The 25299-nt window shown below is 32.7% G+C and overlaps 2 protein-coding genes across 2 annotated transcripts; both read right to left on the reverse strand.

The window, feature by feature from the left end:
• Positions 1-6974: 6974 nt before the first annotated feature.
• Positions 6975-10666, reverse strand: LOC132277012 (raucaffricine-O-beta-D-glucosidase-like). Its single transcript, XM_059778701.1, has 13 exons — positions 10411-10666; positions 10204-10273; positions 10047-10105; positions 9861-9936; positions 9654-9731; positions 9479-9566; positions 8818-9058; positions 8515-8633; positions 8195-8418; positions 8072-8103; positions 7851-7953; positions 7623-7731; positions 6975-7457 (listed from the first exon to the last, which is right to left on the reverse strand). Exons 1-13 carry the CDS (start codon positions 10522-10524, stop codon positions 7223-7225), a joined length of 1548 nt encoding a protein of 515 aa, XP_059634684.1. The 5' UTR covers positions 10525-10666; the 3' UTR covers positions 6975-7222.
• A 9194-nt stretch (positions 10667-19860) lies between these two features.
• Positions 19861-23133, reverse strand: LOC132277013 (20 kDa chaperonin, chloroplastic-like). The gene is made up of 6 exons (XM_059778702.1): positions 22975-23133; positions 22644-22813; positions 21734-21913; positions 21503-21658; positions 20979-21056; positions 19861-20230 (listed from the first exon to the last, which is right to left on the reverse strand). Exons 2-6 carry the CDS (start codon positions 22809-22811, stop codon positions 20057-20059), a joined length of 756 nt encoding a protein of 251 aa, XP_059634685.1. The 5' UTR covers positions 22812-22813; positions 22975-23133; the 3' UTR covers positions 19861-20056.
• Positions 23134-25299: the final 2166 nt, after the last annotated feature.

Genomic DNA, 25299 nt, shown 5'->3' on the forward strand with positions numbered 1-25299 from the left:
AATAAATGTGTTGAAAAACAAAAGTTAATATGTTGGGAAATAGAATAATATATTTGAGAATTTACAATATTATTATAACATAATGCGTGAAGACACAAAATTAACGTACTTCTCATGGAGACAGAGAATGTACCCTTGAGAAAGATCATTACTCGATGCACTTGTTTATTTTTGAATTTATAAATTATAATGCATTAAATTGTAGATTATGTAGGCAACTACTTCATAAATATACTACCAACAGATTAGGTATGCATGTTCTTTCCATTAGAAATTTCTGCATCAAAATTCAGAAAAGGGTAGAATAGTCTTTGACCAGAAGGGTGCCCCTTTCTTCAAATGAGTGGTGTTGCCTAGTGCCCAGGAACCTGATCAGATAGCAGTGGACTCAGTGAGTTCTGGTTGCAGAGAACAAAAACATGAGAAACATGAAAGGACCAAAACCTGCAGAAAAATAAAATAATGGATCACACTTCACTGCTGCATCAAAAAAATGAAATTTAATAAATTAAAACCACATCAACCACTCATATATTTCTGGAGTTGCTTGCATCGCCAGCACGTGGATATAGTGGTAGACGATTTATAGAAAGCTGGAAATTACCATTATTTTCATGTTTTCTGCCAAATCTGATTGGATATAAGATGATGGAAAGGAGGGGGGAATACATTTTTATTATTTGGTAAAGGGAAAAAGAAAGAGAATGAATATAATCATAAAAACTTTATCATTCTTATTTAAGTATATTAATTTATATAATTATAAAAGAGGCGAGATTAGTCATTTTTCCCTTTTCACTTTTCACTAACATAAATATAATTGAATACTTTTAATACGATCTCATATTTTTATTGTAAAATAATAATATTACTTCTTTCCTTTTTTTTTTTATTTCACCATGTGAAATTGTGAATCACTATTAGTATAATCTGAACTTCAACTCCACACTTCTTTCTTTTCCTTAAAATGTTATAATATTAAATTGATTCAAGATAACCACGACTTGATAAATTATATATAGAAAAACTGCAAATAGTATCAGCTTAAACTATTTTACATTTACAAATAACCCCTCTAAATTATAGATCTAGCACATAACCCACTATTGTGAAACCTTGCAAATTGTCCTTTGCCTGTTATTTTATTTTATTTTATTTTATTTTTGTTTAACATAGTCAAAAATGAATGATATTTTGACAAATATGCATTTTTAAGAACCAAATTACTCATATACAAAAATATATTGAGGATCCATTTTTGGGATTCGACAGGGAGTTTGGTAATTTCAGTAGTAGAATCTGGCTAGGATCTTAATTCAATTTTGAATAATTTTTTATTTCAAAATCTATATTTTTAATTCTCAAATTTTAAGGATAGTTATGTAATTTCATCAAATTGAATAATAGCAAGAGAGTTATTTACAATTTTTTTATAGTTTAGGGTTTTTTCCCCAAGTTCAGGGAGTCATTTGCATTTACCTCTGACATACTAATATTTGAGATACTAAATTATAGATTGAAATAAATAAACATGCCTCTCTTGTTTGAAATATTGTTAGAAATAAAATAACAAATTATAAATTTATTTTGATCACTCTTTCAATTTGGTTTAGTTTTTTTTTTTTTTTTTTTTTTTTTCAGGTTAATTTACATAAACATATGTATTTTTTTATATTTTTTGCTGACGTATTAAGAAGCGAGTGAAATGAAAAAGAAGGAGATCAAATAAATGCCAAGCGTTATGGAGGCATTAACAACAATGAAAATGATGGATTTGCTTTTATGATTTTTTATTTTATTTTTTTAATAAAAAAAAAACAGAGGAAAAAGAGAAGGAAAGAAATTTGTTTAGTTTCACAGAACTCATAAACTACTCTTCTTCTTTTTTCTTATAACCTATGATGAATCAACAAACACCCTGAACAAATCAGAAAATAATAATAATAATACTAATAATAAAGGCCGATTTTATGACAATTGTGTTACCCTTCTTTTTGTTGCGGTCATATTTAAAAATTGGACCCCCAACTAATTATTTAAAATATTATTATATCAACAATCAATATTTCGTGCATAAAATTATTTACTAGATCACATGACTTCATTTTACAGTACCAAAATTTACTTTTACATTTTCTTTTTTTAACGTCATTTGATGAAATTAAATTATTATATTTGAACGTCTTTATTATGATCTTTTATTTTTATTTTTTTAACAATGAGATTACTTTAATGTTGGCTATGTGACAGATATTATTTGTGCAGTGTATATGTTTTTTTTTTTTTTTAAATTGTGTTAAGCTCGTGACAATTGTCATGAGGTTGACCTCTTTGTAGTATTACTAAAATAAAAATTAAAAAAATAGATTCGCCTTATGTTACAAGCACACTTGACAAGGATTGATCTATTTTTTACGCATTGAAATGGAAAGAAATAAGTCTTAAGAAAGTGAAATTATGGAAAGATGATAACCCAATTCAAAATTTTTTTTTTTTTTAAATTAATTAATTAATGTAAAGTTGATATCAGTTTTTTCTACCACGTAATAAAGAAAAAAATATATATTATATTTTTTAAATAGTATTCAACTTAAAACTTCCGGACTTGAACCTACTGATTTTAAATAATTTAGATATTTAATTATTTATATACATAGCATGAGTTAAAATTATAAACTCTTCTAAAAAAAAGTTATTGAGTTGCCCCATATTTGTGACCGACTCATTAATTTTGTTGTGAAATGACAAAATTGACCTTACTATTTAATGTTAAATTGACGGATAATATTTTTTAAAAATTATTTTTGTAATTTTAAAATAACAAGTTAAATTTTGTAATATAACATTAAATAATAATTTTGTAATTTTAAACAATTTTGTAATTTAACATTATTTAATGGTCATTTATTACCAATGGCTTTGTGGTCCCCCAATGGTATTTTCTATACTTCCTAAAATGAATAGTTAGGGTTCGAGTCTTCAAAGTGAATGTGGGTTTTTTGGCGACAAAAAAAATAAAAAAGAATACATTTATTATTTTTGTAATTTTAAAATAATAATTTTTAATATGTTAATTTAATATAAAAAATAAGGTCAATTTTGTCATTTCACAATCAAGTTAACGAGAGTTTTATATACAATTTTTAAAGTATAAGAGTGTTTTGTCATTTATTTATTTTTCATTCATAAGAAGCATCCACCACTTTATCTTTTGACATCCTAACCCTCACCATCCATTTGTGAGGTAAAGAAAATAACATTAGTAAGACCCCTGATTATAAATAATTGACTTTCAACGAGTTAATCTAAGCTCAATTAAATCAAAATTCAACTTGATGGATTCAATTTTTTATTTTTATTTTGTCATTGATGGATGTAATTGAGTTAGAATAATCGAGTTTAAACGAGTTAATCTAAACTCAATTAAATCACAATTCAAACTTGATGGATGCAAATTTTTTTTTTTTTTTTTTGGTCATTGATGGATGCAATTGAGTTACTCAACTAATGCTAATTTCAAAATCCATCATTTAATACTTATGAGCCTTAGGGAGATCGAAAACCTCCGCATTTGCACTAAAATTTACAGAGTCTTACAAAAATATACTGAAACTGGCAAAAAATGGCAATCAAAATAATAATAAGGTAAGCTACCATCACCGACCACACTGGTGGCTAGTGAACTTATTATACCCCAGTAGTTGGGTGCCGGAATATGACCTAAATTATACTCCGTTAATAATACATGAATATGAATATATATATATGCATACAAAAAGAATCACATACCAGGTATCAATACGTCTAATTGTCCCCAACCACAGATCCAATTGACAAACTACAATCTACTTCAGTACCACATCATTTATGTTCATTTAATTATGAGTTTATAATATAGAAATCCTGTACTTGGAATCGAGAAAAGCTAGTTTAAAATTTTATAATTTTAACCTTTAATATCAAAAGTGTATTCCATGTGTAAAGAATGATTACTGGCGGGATAACATATAGGGACCAGCGGGACAATTTCGCCCATATATATATATATATATATATATAGTTTTTCAAAAGTATATTCCATACTTTTTACTCTTAAGCTTGACACAATAATGATTATAATAATACACAGAAAAAGACCACCTCATTTTGTTAAGAATGAAGAATAGAGTTTGAGATCGACTGTGAAAATGACATATATATATATATATATATATATATATATATTATTACAATCATCTTCATCTCTATGTGAATTGTGTGTGATATCGAAATTGCTTGAGAATGAAAATTGGGGAAACATCTGAATTTAATTGAATAAAAACTGAGTTGTCAAATGTCAGAGTCGGGCCAATTTAATGTGCATCTCTCAGCCGGAAATTGTAGTTGCTAGTGTGGGAAATTGTAGGAACACAACCATAGAAGAAGCTAGGTAATTAATTAAGATGCAGTTGCAATTATTTGGACCAACTGACACCAGGTCCCAACACACATTTACTCAAACCACACAGTGTCAGCATTCGTACTTAATTCAGACCGTGTTCATCAAAATCTGAGTTTTAGGGCCCATTTTAGATTCGACTACCTTACTAGAGGGTATGCATTCATTATGTTTTGTGCTTCTAATTTCCCTTGTAATCCTCTTTTTTACTATACATTATTATTTTTCACAATCATGCTATTATGTATTACTACTACATTCTTACTCTATTGTCCCTCAATTTTTAATATTTTATTTTTTTTAAATGATAAAATATCTATATATGTCAAATTACCTTTTTTTAATAATAAAAGAAGGGCAATTTTGTCCATGCAAATATATATATATTTGTAATTTGATGGCAATATGAGGGTAACAACGACTTTTCATTTTAGTTAATGAACATTTTGGTCATTGTAATCAATTTTGATAGAAGAATAAATGTGTAAGAACGGATCAAACCACAGGAGAATTCATTGCAATAAGATGCATTAGTTCAATGGCACGTGCAATTAGATCAAACATCAATAAAAGTTAGTTGAAACATATTCATAGCAGATAATATGTTCACAAATTAAATGCATAGTTGGAACAATATATCTCATTAGTCATTACTCAAAAAAAGAAAAAGAAAAAGAAAAAAAAAGATTTGGCCAAAATTTTTGAATGCTTGAAAATGACATTTGCTTACTAGTACAAAATATTAATGTAATGTGTGTGTGTAATCACAACTGAAAACCGTCCGCTTTGACAACTATCTAATATCTACATGTTCAACCAAATTAATAAATTGGTAATGCAATCCAGTAGTTGGATCACAAAATCAACATCATAAAATCAAATGAATCAATGTTGGATGTTAAGTTGAGACAAATTGTTAATACAGATTTTGGTTGGCTTGATGTCTTTAAGAAGTGGAGTCATATTGATTAAGCAAGTTGTTTATCTACCAAACTGACCAATAACCACATACATAAAACAAATCAATGTTTTGTGTGGAGGTGCTTTAATAGATTGGTAACAAACACCTCCACTTGGTAGTTGATAAGGTAGACGAGAAAAGGGAATTTGCAAATCTACAACCTTGTATTTTAGATCATGGAGAAAATGTCAGTGTCAACCAAACAAGTCCCAAGAGAATTGTTTATTGTTTAAGTACAATTTATATGGCTCAACCAAGTTTCAATATTTTTTCTTTATTCTTTGAATAAATGCAAGACTTTTCTAAAAAAAAGTTAAAAAAAAAAAAAAAACCATGAAGGAAATGTATTGGAGAAGTGAGTGAGAAGTCAAAATTGGTAAGCCAAACACCATTATCATCCCAACTAGATTCCTGAATTTACTCTTCACACAAACAACACCTGCCCACAATTAATAATGTTGAAAAACATTCATCAAGAAGAAAGACCATGCAACTACCACTTCTTTTCACGTCATCTCATCCCTCAACTGTTTCCATCCTCCAAATTACTAATTCCTCGTACCAAAAATACATCACTAACACTGTCGAAATGCTATCATCTCTCTCTCTCTCTCTCTCTCTCTCTCTATATATATATATATATATATATATATATGTAAAGTAGAAGGTTAGTGATTTAAGTTTTTGACACAGCAAAGCCAGTGTTTTTGACTCTCTTATAGATATCATATTCACTCTCTTATAAATGCGCTCCTTTAATTGTTTTTTTTTTATTATTTAAATGAGAAAAAATGCCCATGATTTTCTTATTTATGAAATAGGAACATTAGTGTCATTTCACTTGTGCATTTATAGAAAATAAGAGTACTATTTCCTACCCTTTTTTGGGAAGGACAAGCAAATGTGTTATATTGTGTGTGTGAGAATTTACATAAAAAAAAAACAAAAAAAAAAAAAAAGCCAAGAAGCCAACTGTCCAAGGGCAAATAAACAGTCCGAAAAAGAAACCCAACTATAGCCCAACAAGCTAAGGAAATACTCCATATTTTTACATGCTTAAAAATAAATAGCCCAAAAGCCCAATATTTAAACTCATAGTGACCCCATACGTTGATTTCAAAAATAGCCGTTACAACAAATAGACGTTGCAACTATTAGAATGCTCAAGTAAACGCAATACAAAATCTTAATTTTTTTAAATTTTTTTTATTTGATTTCACTTATCTTATTTTAGGTTTGCCAATATCTCAAATAGATTCATTTACTTCCCTAGTAAGTGATCGTTAGTCTAATTTGGCAACGGTAGTGGATTATTTTTCGTTTTGCTCATAAAATGTTTGTTTCCATTACTGACCTTCTATCAGTGTTCTGTTGCTGGCATTGGTTTGTCTCGGTTAAGTAGAAGGAATCTATTATATAAATTAGAACCTCCAGAAAGGTAAGTGAAAGATTATGAAATAAAACAGGAGTCTATTTGAGATATTGGCAAACCTCAAATCCCAAAATATATATATATATATATATATATATATATATATATATATATCACATTTTAATGGTCCAAACTATTCCTAATACCAATAATTTGAATTTAAGTTTTTTATTTGTTCAAATGTAACAATGGGCTACACAGGGGGCAGCCCTTCCCCTGTCCGTAATATCAACGTAGACATTATTACATAAATTAAAGAACATAAGCATTAATTTAACGAAGAGTTTGGAATTTCTAATAATCCAACCAAAACAGTAGGAATTAGACCTAATACAAATTCAAATAGAAAAAAATTAATAATTCAAATTAACATGGAGGGTTCGGAGAACAATTATTTTTTCTTGAGAATTCTGGAGGAATTATTATTGGGCAGTGGCCTTTTTCGAGAGTTCAATGTATCTTTTTTCAGAAAATTCATGAACCATATGGCCGATTCTTTGGGGTACCTTGTTAACCCATTCTTGTAATCGACATAGATCAAGCCAAATCGAACGTTGTAACCCTCATTCCATTCGAAATTGTCCATCAACGACCATACAAAATGTCCCTTTACATCCACACCCTCACTGTGAAAAATTCAAGTCATATACAATCATCTATTAGTAACATATCAACGTATAAAAATTAACACTTTTTACTCTTGTAAATTTTCATTCTTTATTTCCTAACTATTTAATAAATTAATGAAAATTTTACTTCTCACATATATGGAATTTCTTTGAGAAACTTACTTGATCGCTTTCCGAATAAAACGAAAATGCCTATCAAGATGGTCTATTCTAGTCTTATCAACGCGGGCTTCTGAAATCGTTATAGAGGCATTGTTTTTCTCATCCACCCCTGTGAAACAATTCAGATATTTATTTGTCAAATTAATATATTAAAAAATTCTCGTGAAAGAATGTAAAAATTAATCTTATTGAACACCAATAAAATAGATTAATACATTAATTTATTACCATTCTCTGTAATGTAAATAAGTGGATTATTATACTTTTTCTTCATGTAGGTCAAAAGCTTATATATCCCTTCTGGATAAACATAGATCCAGTCTGAACCAGCCTGCAACATAGAATAAAAAGTTATATATGAGAAATATATATATATATATGTACTTATTGGACTGTTAAAAATAAATAAATGAAAGTCTTATGTGAATATGTCCATTTGAAATGCTTACCTTTGGACCAATAGGGACTCCATTCCGCTCAGCTACAAAAACAAAATATCATGGTTATTTTAATAATAATGCGATTAAAATAGAAATTAATGTCTAAATAAGAAGAATTAGTTTTGGAGTTACTTGAAGTGGTGACTCGAATATCTGTAGTGTAACTGAAATTTTGATTATCAACAGTAGATGATGAAGCATCAGTAGCATAATTAGCAGTATAGTAGTTTAATCCTATAAAATCAAACGACCCTATTAACATCTCTGATTCTTCTACTTTGAACTTTGGAAGTCTAGGTCCCACATTAGATCTCATGCTCTGTGGATAGTCACCTGTCGTCAACGGGTCCATAAACCTGAAACACAAATTGAAAATAAAACATAGCAAGATACCAATTTATTTATGCTATAAATTAGTATAATTAATTAAATAAAGCACATATAATCCTCACCATCCAAATGCAAAATCGAAGGCTCGTTCCGCAGCCTTTTTGTCACTGTCACTAGTTTCCGAGAGAGGCTCATACCAATCCGTTACTAGTGTAATCCCTATTATACCGTTTTGAGTTGCCTATATACATTCATCATTTAATCAAATCAAAATCATTGTTAAATCTGATTTCGTACTTACCTTTATATGAAAGGGTCGGATCAAATAATTTTTCTTTTATAAATTTTATGAGGCATTAACACAAAATTTCTATTGTTTTCATACTATATAGATCATGACAATTCTATGATATTCAAGTACAAACCTTGAACTTTTGTCTATAGAGTTCCACTGCAGCTGCATGAGCAAGAAGCTGGTGATGTGACACCAAATATGGTTCTCTGCCTGGATCTCCCGGCGATGAAGAAGATCCTCGACCCGGTGCAATGGTACCGTTTACATACCCATCAACGCTGAAACTCCATGGTTCATTCAGTGTGATCCAGTGCTTCACCCGATCACCAAACTCCCAGAAGCAAAGCTCAGCGTACTCAATAAAATCATGCCTGCAGTAAAGTAGAATAACATGGTTTTTTTATATATAGTACGGCAAGGAAAATTAATTAATGAAAAGTAGTCACACTCTCGGACTAATTAATGTGAATGGAAAATGATGTCATCGTTTTGCAGTAACATCGGACTTTGTAGCAAAACTCTATGATTAAAGATCGTCCCCAGTGTCTTATACATGCACTCAATGCCAAAAATTTGTTTCATAAGCTGGTATGACAAATAATTGAAATGAAAAAACTAACAATGCAAACATTAATGCTGCAACATAAAATTTTCTTCTAAAGTGTTTGATGTATAGCCGGAATTATATGTTAAGAATAAAAAATTGATCTGATTATAAATTATAAACAATTGATTGATTGACCAAGTAATTAATTAAACAAGGATCTTTAGACGAGAATTGATCCACTTACACAATTTTGGAACTTAAGAACCCGCCATACTCGTCTTCTAAGGCTTGTGGAAGATCCCAGTGGAACAGAGTTACGAAAGGCCGTATTCCTGCAAAATCATAAACAATTTGAGATGAAATATATATATATACTAATCAATATTGATGAAATAAGTGATCATAGGTTGAATCATAACCGTTGGCGAGGAGCTCGTCTATGAGATTATTATAGTAATTGATTCCTTCTTTGTTCACACCACCACTTAGTCTTCCAGCTGATATATATATATATATATAAACACAAATTAGACATATATGGTTCCAAATCTGTGATCACTTGAACTTGTGTTATATAATGAATCATTGAATATATGATAAGATGGATCATTTAAACCAATACTTACTTGGCAAAAGTCTAGGCCATGAGATTGAGATTCTGTACGCATCTAGACCCATTTTCTTTATGACACTCACGTCTTCCTGCAACATGGTTAGAAGAATCCCTCTAAATCTTTTATGATATAATATAATTAACTCAAAACTTATATGTTAAACCTAAACCATCAACTAAAACAAGTTTGACCTCGTACCTTGTATCGATGATAAGAGTCATTCGCCACGTTGCCATTACTCCCGTCTGCTATCTTACCTGCCATTTTACAATATATATATATATTGCATGTCATGCATCCATATAAGAATATTATTACTGTACAAATTTGCATAAGAGAGAGAGAGAGTATGTACCAGGGTTTCTCTGTGTGAAAGTATCCCAAATACTTTGCCCTTTGCCACCTTCATTTGCTGCACCTTCATACTGAAAAAGGAAGTACATAATTAATTAAGAACATATATGCATATATATATATAAATATACATGCATATATTATGTATAAATATATGCATGCAAATAGAAGCTAGCTATTAATGAACTGAAACAACAAATTAAAATACCTGATAAGCAGATGATGCTGCTCCGAAGATAAAATCATATGGGAAACTGCGACGGTTGAGCAAATCATTGCCTTGAGTTGATAGTACGTCGACCTTACCAGCACTACTCACCATAACTGCTCTTTTATATAAGTCTATTGTATATATTTATATAACTGATCTATCGATCTTGTATATAATACTAGCTCTATATATTGTTGCAAACTGATCGTATATATATAATATAATTCTCCGTATTGATTATAACTGATGGACCTTGCTAATGCACTAGCTATATTTTTGTAAGGTTTCCTTCAGTTTGGCTTATTTATATACTTGTAGGATCGGCCTTTTGCCACGTGTTATTATTAATTTGTTGACCATTCCCCTAGACTTTGACAACCTAACATGCAAAATTTACCTTTGAAAAAATAATATATATAAAAAATAAAAAATAAAAAAAAAACTAATATGCAAAATTTGGTTTTGAATAAGTACATTTGAAAGGTTATATGAGTCAAATCTGATCCAAATCAAATCTCTCTCTCTCTAAATCTGTGGATTGTCAATTAGAATTAGTTTAAAATAGAAAGTTGCTACCATGCTTAACTCAAATTTTAATCTTTACCCGACCAAAGCTGTAACTCTCTCTCTCTTCTATGTATTTTTGTTCTTTTTTTGTTTTATTTTTGTTTCTGATTTAGAATTTATCTATTCAAAAAGGTTGATTGATTTTAGGTTTTATTCTACTAAAATAACGAAAAAAAAAAAATTTAATTGAGATTTTCGCGATTTGAGCCATTAAATTTCTACTCATTTGCATTATAAATGATGAGTTTTATATGTTAGATTTGTTAAAATCAGTCCGTGGATAACCAATTTCTTGTTACGGAATCAGAGTAGACAAATGAACATTCTTTTGCAAATCAATAACTCTCTAATTTTTATTTTTTACTTTTTATTACACAATTAGTATAATGGAATCTTATATTTGAATGAATCATAATAATAATAATAATAATAATAAGATAACTATGATTTAAAAATCTTAATTAAAGTCGAGAGAGGGAGAAAAGGGAGAAAGTAAATCAGATTATGGTCTTATCATAAATAAGAGATAAGATGAAAGAGAATGAATTCGGATTTGATTCGGATGTTAAAACCAAAAGGACTCTTTAAGTGCATGTTTAGCAAATGAATGATATGATATGAACCAATAATTAAAAAAAAAATGATGTCAATAACAGGTCGAATTGCATTATAGACTTTGTCAAGAGAATGGTTTAAACATTGAGAGCAATGGGTGTTAAAATTGACACCTTCTTCTTGGCTTTTAATAGTTGACACGTTTTTGTCCGAATGGTTCAACAATGTAGTAGAGTAACCATATATTATACACACACGCACATGGTTAACAGTTGTCAGAGTTTTAATTGGTCAAATGATTTGACACTCATCGAGTTAGGTAAAAACTTGTCGTCTGGAATATAAACTTTGACCCCTTTCAGCTACAAGTCCACTTATGTTTGTCTGACCATTTTTTTCAAGTTTTCAAGGGTTTGCGTACAAAAGAAAAATTTTACAATACTTTGTGGAATATTTTGACACGTAAGTATTAATTTTTTTATTTATCTTGAAATTAAGGGTGACAATTCGTGTTCGTACATCCTGTTCGTGTTATATAGTGTCGATATAAGAGTATTATATTAAATAAGTAAATTCAAACCCAACCCATTTAATAATCGTGTCAAAAATACTCAACACTCACCCAATCCGTTTATTAAACATATAAACGTGTTGATTCATTTAATGACCTATTTATCAAAACGAGATATTTAATATTTAATTAAATACTAAATAATAAAAAAATGTCATAATTAATCCAAATATTCAAAAGAAAAAGAAAAATTATAAGGCATAGACAAATTTTATGTTTAAATGATTTAACTATCCATAATAATTGAGTTTAAACAGGTAATATACTACATATGTTATATTCACAATTATAACATGTTAAGTTAAATGGGTTATAAACAGGTTACACGAGTTGAACCCCTCAATCCTAATCCAGTAATCCGACACGGTTAAGTAAGCGGGTTAATCATGTCGATCCTTTTATAATCCAAATCCGTTTATGTCAAATCCAAATCCTTTTAATTCATATCATATCGTAATTTGTTACTAAGGGTGGCAATTTGTGTTGGCGTGTCGTGTTCGTGTCGACACGATTACGACACGGACACGATTAAGGTTGACGCGAACACGACACGATTATTATATGTATAACACGACACGACACGTATAACTTGTTTAATAAACGAATCAAGACTTGGCACGACACAAAAAGATACGTTTAAGTCATTTTTGACACGAATACGACATATTTATTTTACAAATTTTGCAAAATGGGTCATTTTTTACACGAACACGACACGTTTACCTGACACGTTTAGTTAATCGGGTTAATCGTGTCATAATCGTGTTTACAGAGTCAGACGAACATGACACGTTTAGTTAGCGGCTCAATCCGTGTCGACACGATTATGACACAAACACGATTAGTCCAAACCCAAACCCGCTTATCTTGTGTCGTGTTCGTATCGTGTTAGCGTGTCGTGTCAAATATTGTCACCCCTATTTGTTACCCCTATTTGACACTATCAACCTCTTCATTTATAAAAAATAAAAAAGTATAAAATTTTAGTTGAAAAGAATATCAATAGTCCAAATACCGTGAAGTATTGTAAATTTTTTACTGATAAACATGGCAATATATAGATTGCCCAATTAAAGTGCATAAATGGCTAACTTGTGCAATTTCCAAACTCAAATGCAGGTGATGAAAACCTCTCATCATTGCTCATCTTAACCATGCGAAATGTTAGGAGAGAGTGGATAAATTCTAATTTTTGATATTAATTTTAGTTTTTCCATTTGTTACAAAAAGTGATTGCCTTTGGTTTTAACCCGGTGTTAATTTATCACACTCGTATACGAGCAACAAACATCATTTGTGAATTAATTGTAGACTAATTTGAGAAAAACACACACCGGCAAAAGCCATTGATTAAATAATTTTGGAGTAAAGAAACATGAAAATTAGCTTATTTGTGCGATCTAACTTTTGCTTTGGTCTTTTATTCTCATCGCTTTTGTTTAGGACTAGACTAACATTATCAAGAAGTTTATCAAATCACTTTTATAATGTCTCTTATAATGTGTAATCCGTATTATACTCCTTACTCGTATCTCAAAATCACATTTATTGTGATTCCGAATATTACTTTTTTTTTTTTTTTTTGGGTAACTACTGTAATTTATTACTGAAAGAATTATAAATAGTTAGTTTGCCGATGAAGTATGATATTTGTATATACATTTAGTAAGAAAAGAGTGCTAAAGAAAATGCAATCATATGTACCGGGAATATCACCCATGTCAATACTAATTGACAAGTTTGTTTTTTCTGCCAAATGGTTTAAATAAGTGACACATTTTTCACAATTTGATTAGTTGTTCGTTCTCTCTAATCCAAATCAAACTACGACCACACAAGGGTCAACTTCGGACTTCTGCTGGCATTGAGATAAGATTGTTTAAGGGACCGGGCTACTTCATATTTTGCCTAGACACGTCATTTGGGATTTTACCTGCCACGTCATTTCCACAAAACAATCACGTCACGTGTGCGCGCGCTTTTATTTATTTTTTATTTTTTTTGGGAGAAAAATGATTTGATATAGTTGCTAGGAGGGAGAGACTGGATAAATTTTTAATCCCACGTTTATCGTACTCGGTATCTCAGCATTAAGCAATGACTTTTAATTTAAGTAACTATATTATATGTTAAAAGGAATGGTAAGTATGTGTTATGATAATTAGTTGCCTTGACCCTCACTTCTCAACCATACGAGAAAAACTGATTAATTGAACTAGAACAATGCTTAGCTATTCACTGGTGAGTAGTTTTATCCTACTCACCCTTTAGAGTAATTCCAATGCTCTCTCATTTGAGATCTCAAACTCAAAATATGAGAGGTGAGTAAAAAAAGAGTTCTCCAATAAGCTCTCAAATTTTGAGATTCTCAAATTTCCTCTCAAATATAGAGGCTGTCAAATTTTTTTGGCAGACCACTTATTTCTCATACGACGCCGTTCCTCAATCATATCCGTCTCTCTCCTTTTCACTGCAATCCGAGAAAATGTCTGATCCAGAGGAAGAAAAATCAGACTTCCATTCCCACGTCAAAGGAACTGACTCCACGGCCTGCCCATCTCATCCGAGCTTCTCCTTGCTCGTCGGCAGCCGTTCCGAAGCTCTCTGCCATCGTTGCCATCACGCCATTGAAATTCCAACAAAAATATATAATCTCAATCCAAAAGTTATTCCACACACATATATAATTTCAACCCAAAGTTGTCCAACAATTCAAAAACCCATCCAACACCTTACACGTATATAAAATTTAAACTCAAAATTCACTTTCATATATTCAATTATTTAAGAAAAGAAAAAAAAAAAAATGGTTGTTGAAAATTGGTAGTTGAAAATTGTAGTTGGGAATAGTAGTTGAAAAGAATGGTTGTTGTACTAAAATATAACATTTTGGATGAAATGTACCATTGGAGCAAAATTGCTAAAATATAATATTTTGACACTGTAGTTTCTCTCAAAATATAGATTTGGCAGCCCACAATGGCATTTAGTATTGGAGATGTTCTTATATGTTTCAATAACAAAATAACACATCAGCTTTAATAAAAAAAATCAGCAAAATAATAAAGAAAGAAGAAGAAAGAAATCAGATCCACCAGTTTTAATTCGGTAATCACTCTTTCTCTTTTCTCTCTCTCTCTTTCGTCGATTCCTAAACCCACGCTCTCCTCTCTCTACTGTTCTTCTTCTTCACCCTTTCTCTTTTATTTCTCTTTTTCATGGCTTCCCAAACCCACGCCCTTCTCTCTCTCAACTCTTCTTCTTCTTCTTTTCATCTCTATGGGACATCATCAATCAATGAGCGAACATGTCTGATTTATATTTGAGTTATTTTTCTTTTTCCTTTCATGCTCCATTGAACATCATTACTCAACAGGCAAATAAGAATTGTGGGTTCAACTAGGTCTTATAGTGGAGGTATGATTTAATTCTTTACTTTGCACATTTAGGGTTTAATTTTTAAAAAGATTTTTTTTTTTTTTTTCCTAATTAGAGGAAAGTTTATTATAAGATGAAACAATAAGATACAGGGAGATTCGAGGGTATACCTTCACACGAAAATAACAGAAGGCAGATGGAGAAACCAACATGATGGTTGCCCTCACCAAAACGCAACAAACAACTAAACCTTTAAAAACAACAAGTAGAGCAATGAACCAAGTCCACGGTCCTCAAAAACCACATACATACACAGAGAAGCAGTGTATAGAGAAGACCTAAAGCCACGGCCCTCACAAGCACATCCCTCACAGGTCACATACAACAATGTACAGAGAAGGCGACATAATCCACAAAATTAAAACAGAGAAGCGGCAGCAGCTGAGCCTGTGATCATCCCATCCTTGAGAAATAAATCACTTCTTGAAGGCATGATCCCAAGAAAACCATGACTTCCTAAAGAATCGAACCAACTCAAAAACCATGGCCCTCACACGACACAAGCATACACAGAGAAACAGTTACTCACAGGGATCATTTTTCAAAAGAAGTGTACAGCGAATCGATGAAAGAGAGAAAGAAAAGAGAAATGGTGATTACCCAATTAAAACGGGTCGATTCGATTTCTTTTTTCCTAGTTGATACTCACACACACATGTCTCTACTGAGGCTTGAACTCTTGACCTCTCTTTGAAAAATAGGAGCTTGGTACCGCTAGGCCACAGGCCTGTTGGTAGTCGATCCGATTTCTTTCTTCTTCTTTTTTATTATTTTGCTGATTTTTTTATTAAAGCTGACGTGTTATTTTATTATTGGAATACATAAGAGGTGAGTAGGGTAAAATTACTCACTGGTGAGTAGCTAAGCACTGTCCATTGAACTATATATCCACAAGCCATATTTATAACCACAGTAGTTAGGTCCTCCCCTAACTATATTCGCCTATTTATAAGTGCTGAGGTGGACAAATGTAGTTAGAACACCTATTTAAAAATATTTAAAAAAACTTAAAGATAGGTAATACCTATTTCTTACTGGTTAAACTGTGTGTGTTTTTTTCCCTCATTCCTTTCCTTTTGAATCACAGCTCCCATCTAATGAATTCTCTCTCTCTACACTCCATAAACGACGTTCTTTCATCCCCTACCTCCATTCGCAAATCCCTGATCTTCGTTTTTCTCTTTTGCTAACTAGGCATGTTCAAATTTTATATTTGTACATCTATAATTATTTTTTTTCAACTGAGACTCGATCGATTTGAGTTTTCATTCTAGAGTAGTGTATTGTTTTTTTTTTTTTTTTTTCTCATTCTTTTTTTTTTTTTTTACCCAAAAATCAAAATCCATTTCTTTTAGTTTAATATAATTGAGTTAGTATGATACATGATTGTCAGCACCATCATACTTCTTCCTTAAAGTGAGATTCCAAACTCAGAAGAAGATTGATGGTGAATTCACATATCAAATTTCTCATCTCTCTCACATCTTTATATATAAGATAATGTAACATTACTATAATGTCTAGATAGACAAGACAATAACAGAAAGTGTGCTAGCTTTTAGTGACTTGTAGTATTTATGACGATAATTGAATCAACATATGTAACTCTAGGAAATATTTGCTACTCTTTAAGCTAAAATTACGTTGTGTGGGAAGAGAGAAAAGGAGAAAGAGAAGAAATTGATGTGAGATCAGATAATTGTCATCCCCTTCATAAAAGGAGGAGGGGTTTGGCAAGTTAGAAATGAGTATTACCTATCTTTTAACTTTTAAATTTTTTGAACATGTGTTCTAATTTTATTAGTTCACCTCACTTGGAGGATGAACTTGTCCTATTTATAAACTCGAGATGCTCTAAGGGACTTTCAAGACCAAAAAGGCCTTCCAAACAAATAACGAGTGTTTGTTGAATGATGGTAACGGGCTTCTGGCAAAAGTGGAAGTATTGAAACCCCTTAGAAGAAAGCGAAAAAAAAAAAAAACAAAAAAACCAAAGGCTTTCAAAATGACTTTCTCGGGAAACTAGCCATATTTTAAGTAATAAAACCTAGTTTATAAAATTGTCTTTACGTATAATAAAATATTACCGATATTAACCCTAATATTTTATTGAATTGCAACCCTTCTTTTTTTCTCCACGGTCGTTCTACGCTAAAATTATCAGGATATGAACAAAATCGACAAAAGGTGATTTTTTACTACTGCCATTATCACATTCGTGGTTTAAATAACAAATTTTATGTACAACTGATCTGCAGTAGATGAACGGTGAATACCTTTTTTATTTCGTGAAACTAGCCCATCTATTAATCTGTACATAAACGTGAAGGAGTCCTCTAGTCCCATTCAAATTCCAATTATAATTATATGTTTCTCAAACAAGTTCTCTTTGGAGTCTTCTACTTCCATTCAAATTACTCCCATTCAAATTCCAATTATAATAATATGTTTCCTATTCAAACAAGTTATCTTTGGAGTCTTCTAATTCCATTCAAATTGAATCCTAAAATACTTTTTTGATTAGTCTAATGCTTTGTTTGGTTGGAGGGATGAAAAAATGAATGGAAGGGAGAAGATAAGAGATGCATGAAGCATCCTTAGAGGGAAAGGAAGGTGTCTTCCCCATTTTTTATTTGGTTGGATAGAATGGATAATAAAAAAGATAAATGTGGTGACACATTTTTTTTATTTGGTTAAAAAGAAGAGAAAGATAGTTTTATATTGTCTTTACTAATATACCCTAGTTATATAAAATTGTATAAATTATATATCCATTCTAAATTATGCAACAAGAAGGTTAAAAATGAAAATTAAAAACTTGTGGGTTATATATCATTATGCTTTCTCTCTTCTCTTCCCCTCACCAATTTTGAGCGGATAAAGAATTACAAGAGAATAAGGAATGTTTCGTTCCTCCTTGCTTCCTCCCTTTGTTCCCTTCCCTTCAACCAAATACATAAAACTTCTTTTATCCACCTTCTCATCAATCCCTCCTCAATTCTTCTCTCCAACCAAACATGGCATAAGAACTCTTGATAGGTTGCTCTTTCAATTTTTTATTTCTAAAAAATATCTGTGGGAAGTCCAACAATAGTTTGCTTCAAATCAAATGCATGAAAGTGAATTTTAGTTCATTTAGAGGTTCATGTTGTTAACAATAGGGTTCTTTTGATATTTTTGGAGAGAAATAAAAGCATGTTAACTGTTGAAAGCATTCAAAAAAATTACATCCACCAAACTAACTTTTTAAAAAAAAAAAAAAAATCCCTTCCATCGAAAGGCTTTTTGCAAAGGCCTTCAAATTACATGAACATGTCAACATATTAATTGGGGTAGACGAGGCAAATGATGTGATATTAACACTTTAAAAAGCTCGAACTACTAATACAATTAGAAAGGATTACCATGTTTAACACTGATAAACATCTTCGTTTCTTGCGAGATGCCATCTTCGTTCGTTCTCATATATATAGTAAAACATTACATAATTTCGTAAAAACTTGAAATTTTAAAGATGATAATTTAAATTGCTCAAATGATCATTACTATATGTTTATGTTACCATAAGATGACTGTAAATGTCTTGGATTTTTTAATGGAATGCAAGCTAGCTTTGGCATGATCTATGTAGATTACAAGAATGGGTTAATAATATATATATATATCCATAAGATTCAGGTCCCATTAGCTGATTCCAGCATGAGCCTACCCTACCCTACCCTAGCATTGTGTGTGAAAAATACGGCATTTTGATTTTAACAGCGCCCGTTGAAAATACCTTAAAATAGAGATAGCCATCTATAGCATGAGAAAATATTTCGTCATTCACCATCAGAAGCGTAATCCCGTTACAAGCAGCAGCATGATTTTAAGTTGTTTAGTAATGTGTGTGTGTGTGTTTAAACTCAAATAGCACTGTGCTACTACTCTAGCTGCACAATAGAAGTACTGGATTGTATCGCATCTTCATTGGAGCAGCTGGATTTTATGATTAGGAGAGAGATATTCCGCACTATGTAGCCCATTATTTATAACCTCCTAGGTTGATTTTTTTGTATTGAAATTTTTGGAAGGCTTATGCTAAGAGGCATTTAAGTGGATAATGTTGATTTGACTTTCCTATCTTGATTATTGCACTTGCAGAATTTATAATTAAGCCACTAAAAGAGAGAGGACACCAATTAATCCTTGGGGGAAAGATTCAGGTATTTCTTCTTCTTCTTCTTCCCTTTTTTTTTTTTTTTTTAAAGATCAGGTGTAGACCGTGTAGGTCCACTCATTTTTCAACAAATCCACTCCCAGCTGAAAACAACTCATCCAAAAACAATTCCTTCATTCCATAAAACAATGACAGGCATAGATTGAGCAAACAATACAAAGTACTACAAATTGCCTTCCAACCATAATTTCAGATATAAATATAAAGCTGGATACAGTGACATCCCAATGGTCCTATGGAAAATTTGCTACTGGGAAAAACAAAAACAAAAACAAAATCGAATTGATAGACAACTACGAGAGCACCGCCATCACATCCGAAGCCCTAAGAGCTATGTAGTCCGAGCCATCGGTGCCCTTAAAGTCATTTCCAGCATATTTAGAGTACAAAACGGTGTTACCTGGAGAAACTGTAAGTGGTTTTCTGTTACCCTCCTCGTCCAGAGGACCAGGCCCTACAGCAATCACCTGCCATCCAGCAAAATACAATTAAATCAATCATGAACTCCAACCACCTTAAAATCGTGTGTGCAACAGTGTACACGCAAGGATCATCGTAGGGATACCATCTAAGAAAGCATGGAATCGAAAAAAAGATCAAGAACAAGGGAAAAAAAGAATTATTTAAGGTTTGTGACGAACAAAAAGAAGAAAGAAAAGAGGACAAAGAATACGAGAGGAGGAGAAAGAGGAGAGTGATTTAGAAACCATTCACCTGTAGAGAAGTTTGGTTGGTGGGATAACAAGAGAGTCACAGATGATCGTGCAAGAGTTCAAACTTTTGAACTAAAATATAAGAATAAATATCTAATTGTTTGAATATAAAATTGTTTTATGAAACAAGAAGTACTTTTAAAATATTTAGACTTCAACTCAATATTGTTTCTAAAACTTTCTTTAAAATCCCCAAAGAATGGGACATGCGTGTCGGACACGTTAACATGTCCGAATATCAAAAAAATATATAAAATATTCGGACACGTGTCGGACACACCGACACGGTTTCTTTGCACTTTTAGGCGTGTCTGTGCTTCCTAGGATACCATACAGCAAGCTGCTGTTGGTGGTTGGTAGTGGACCAGTAGTAACAGTTGGTAGTGGACCAGTAGTAACAGTAGACGGTGGAGGACATTGGCGCCTTTTTCCCCATTAATGGTTATTGTGGACTAAAAATGCTCATTTTACTGAAATTTGAGTTAAGGAAAATATCACTTACCGTGCCAATGGAAGGTTTCTCCTTCGTTGCCTCTGTTAGCAACAAACCCCCAGCAGTTTTCTCCTCGGCCTCAGCAACCTGTTTCAAATTTTTAATACAAGACAACATATATTATGACTTTAGAATCTAAAATGGTTCAAGAGATTTGAATAGATGATGCATAATCAGAGATGAAAGAAAGTAAATATAGAAACATACTTTCAAAAATAACAAATAACAGAAGTGAGCTGTTTTCTTCTTGGGTTGGGGGGTGTTTTATCACCACACTGATAAGTGATAACAATACCGGATCTTCATATTTGTAGAATCAAGAAAGCAGATCCGTTGGCCACTTCCATAATTGTATAATCAAATATGAAATCAATGGTGGCCTTATACAAATATATATATCATATTTAGTGAACTAGCTTACAGTTATCACAATAGGAGTGACAGAACTCACTCACAAATGCATGGAGCATACATTACATAAGAACATAGCTAAAAAAAAAAAAACAAAGCAAATAACTAGAAGGCTGGCAAACCTTGATTAAGACTCTGTCATTCAAGGGCTTCATCTCTTTGACATCATCTGATTCAAGAATACCAACAATGTCGTCCTCTTTCAGTATCAGATGATTTGTCCCATCAAACTCCACCTCAGTCCCTGCATACTTGGAATACACGACCTGGGTACCAGTCTATACAGAAAGCTAATTAGTAAAAAAAACATAAAGCAGACATCAATACTGAGTAACAATAAAGCAAACAGTTACCTTTACACTAATGTCCACCTTGTTCTTTCCAATCGTCTTACCCTCTCCAACAGCAACCACCTCACCACCTTGAGGTTTTGTTTGCGCTGTAGTTGGAAGTAAGATACCACCTACAGTCTTTTCCTCTGCAGTCTTAATCTTCAACAATACTCTATCACCCAATGGCTTGATGGCAGTGTACTGAGGAATCAGAAGACCGTCAGAGCAAATGAGCCACAATAAGGATACCATATTCATGATATGTCTTCATTTGTAATGCATCGACAACAGTTCGTTTGAAAGAACATTTGACATTTCCAGCAGCTATTAAATCTCAACCAAGACTCAGAAAAAGAAAATTGGAAAACAAATAACTATAAAGTCTGAAAGAGAAACTTTAATAAGCCAATTTTTTTTAATCAATTTGATGCAATTGTATTAGGGGATCCAGTTGAAGACAATTGCTGAAAAGCAAAGGAAGGCTGCCAATTTCCAAATGAAGAGAAAAGATTGAAATTCTCTATCAAAGGGGTGGGGGCGAAAAAAGAGTATATGTCCCTCGCAGAATTTGGGGTATCAAACCATGAATGAAATATAAAAACCAGATCCTAAATTCACAGTTTTACAAGGATTGACAGGATAAGTCGAGTATTTTTACAGAGAATTTGCCATTTAAGACCAGAAATCAAGAGCACATACATCACAAAAAATCCTGTTACTTATCCCACTCATATTACCACCAAAAATCCCATTACTCATCCTACTCATATACCACCACCAGACATCAACCCAATTCGTAAAACATTGTATATCGAAAAATGTAGTCTTGCAGCAAATTACCAAGCCAAAATTTCCCAAAAAAATTCACCTGGAATAGAAGAAATGTGAACAAAAATAACCATGTATGAATGAACAGTGTAGAAGGCAATACCTTAGGAGCAACAACAGTGGCAGCTTTGACAACAAGGCCACGAAAGGACTTGAGATTCTGCCTCAGAGGTGCAACCGAGGAGAACTTAACTGTGGATGGTTTAAGCCCTTCAAATGAGGGAAGACTTCTATATGAAATCGATGACGCAGTAAGCTGAGCTGTCGCCATTCCTGTGTAAAAAAATACACCACAACCCCAATTAAACACACGCTTACAACAACAATCACATAATTATAACTCGATACAGTCCCCAATAAATGGAATACGCGTAGTTTCCATATAAAAGCATAATTGAATAACTCAACATATGAAATTGAAACAAAAAAAATACCCCTGAAACGGATTGAATCGAAGATAGGTTTAGAAGGTTAAGTGGGACTGGTTTAGGTAGAGCTGCTTCGGAAAATGGAGGAGAAGATAAAAACCCTAGAAGCTTTAATCAGGGGGGCTTTATGGAAAAGAAAAGTAGTCAAAAGACGCTTCTAGAATTCTAGAGCAAGTTCGAGATTAGCGAGTGGGTTTGCTGTTCCACGCGCTGGGCTTTGTAAACCATGGGCCTCGCCCATCTCGAGGAAATTATGCAACGCGACTCTGGCGAGCCTGCCTGGCCATATTAGAAGCTGGGAACAGCTTGGACATCGGCAACACCCAGGGCCCGGCTCCATTCCGCAAACGTAGCAGTGCGGAGCCCATTCTCAAAGACCACAAGTATACATTGGTTAACAATTTAATATAAAATGATATATACTTACTTTTTGTTTCTTTTAAATTAAATTAGTTATTTATATTTATAAGTAAAAAAAAAAAAAAAAAAAAAAGTTCCCACTTTAGCTATGGATGTTCACACTTCACTTTTGCATTATTTTGAATTTTTTTTAATAGTATTAGTGCTATCTAATACATGGGTTCCACTTTTTTAATTCACGTTACAATCGTAGTTTTTAATAAAAACTCGTATTAGATTGTAAAAAGTTTTGAAATTTTTTTTTTTAGTTGAAAGAATGGTGCATTTTTTAGGAGAATTTAAACACATATTATTCTATTTTGAAAGGCAAAAAAGGACCACTAAGGTACAACCCTTAACCGTCCATTTTTTTTTTTTTTTTTGGTGGGACTTGGGAATTTGGTGCAAGAGATTTTGGATTTTGTTAATTGATTTGAAAGTTAGAAAAAGGATTGTGTTAGTGGTGGGGAAAAAAAAGGTTGATTTAATCAACGACAGGAACTCGCATGATGTAACCGAGAAGTGGCCCACATGCTGGTAGTCCATTTCATGACAACAATCCCGTGAGTAAGTGTAGCGTGCCAGACCCAAGTGAGAAACAAATTAAAATTGGGCCCATCACATGTTATTGAGGCCGCCCGGAGTCAACGAGCAGGTAGATCAACCAAAGGTCTAGGCTGTTACAAGGTTCAACACACACCTGAAAACAGATCTCTAAAGCGATTGAACTCAGTCAGGACTCAGGATTAGGTTGAATTTGACCTTAAATCAGATAAGATTAATTTTTATCCGATCTGAACTGATAATAATCCCACAAATTATTATGAATATATTCATATGCAATTTATTATTAATGAGAAATTTTATAATTCAATGAGGAGAGAATATTTTACCCCGTCAGCTTGTCCCACTTGGTATCCCAATCCAATAAAAACATGACAATTGGCTAACTTTCCACATCAGCTTCATACTCAACATGCCACTAACGGAACATCGTTAACTTCGTTAAAAAAATATATATTATGAAACCTATCTTCTTCGGCATATAGCTCACCGAGTCAAATCCAACCGGATCCGAGAGCGCTGGGCTGACCGGTGTGTGAATAACCGCTGCGATCTTCGCCAAAGCGAACCGGAGGCGAAACAGAGCTGTAGACGGAAATCCTGCACCGCGGCGCTCAGTAAACCGACCATAATTTGGCGAAGGCGTCGCCGTACGCACCACCTTGGCTGAATCCAAAGGCGTGTACAGGATCTTGATGTGCGAGTAGTGCGTGGAACAGACGACGAAGGATTGACGCCTTTCCATCACCGATTTACCGGCAGAGACTGGCCCGTCGTGAACGTCTTCTAACACCTTCGCTGCTTTTTTCAGCGCGTCGGTGAAACTCGAGCCTTGGCCTGCCACAAGTGCGTCGGTGATTCAACGCGCCGATAACCGTCCGTTCACCGTCATTCTTTTCAGTGGCAACAACCTCTTAGAGTTCGCCGAGAAAGCCACAATGGAGAGACGATCGGCGGATGAAAGAGACGACACGATCAATCGCATCGCGTGTTTCATCATCTGCAATTTCTCTATCGTCACGCTTCGCTCACATCTAATACTATCACCAAATCAACCGGTTCTCGACGCGCCATCTTCTCTGGTACCGGCAGCGCTCTGACCTTCAAAACTATGGCGTATGTCTCATAACTCCGCCGTACAGATTCAAGCAATTCTCTCATCTGGGTCTCTCTCAATCGCTCCAAAATCTTTAATTCTTGTGGGTCTTTAGCTCAGACTCGTTGGTGAGCCAACTCGGCGAGATCATAAGGGACATTTCTTGGCTACCCGAGAATGAACTTTGTGCTCGGCGATGGCTGCTGGTTGGTGGGGCCAGCGATGGTGAAGATGATTCCTTAATCCGGTCAACGCTATTTTTTTTTTATAAC

Source organism: Cornus florida, unplaced genomic scaffold, assembly GCF_030987335.1.
Source record: "Cornus florida cultivar Cherokee Brave unplaced genomic scaffold, ASM3098733v1 CherokeeBrave_3.0.0_Hap2_Chr10, whole genome shotgun sequence".
NCBI classification, from domain to species: Eukaryota; Viridiplantae; Streptophyta; class Magnoliopsida; order Cornales; family Cornaceae; genus Cornus; species Cornus florida.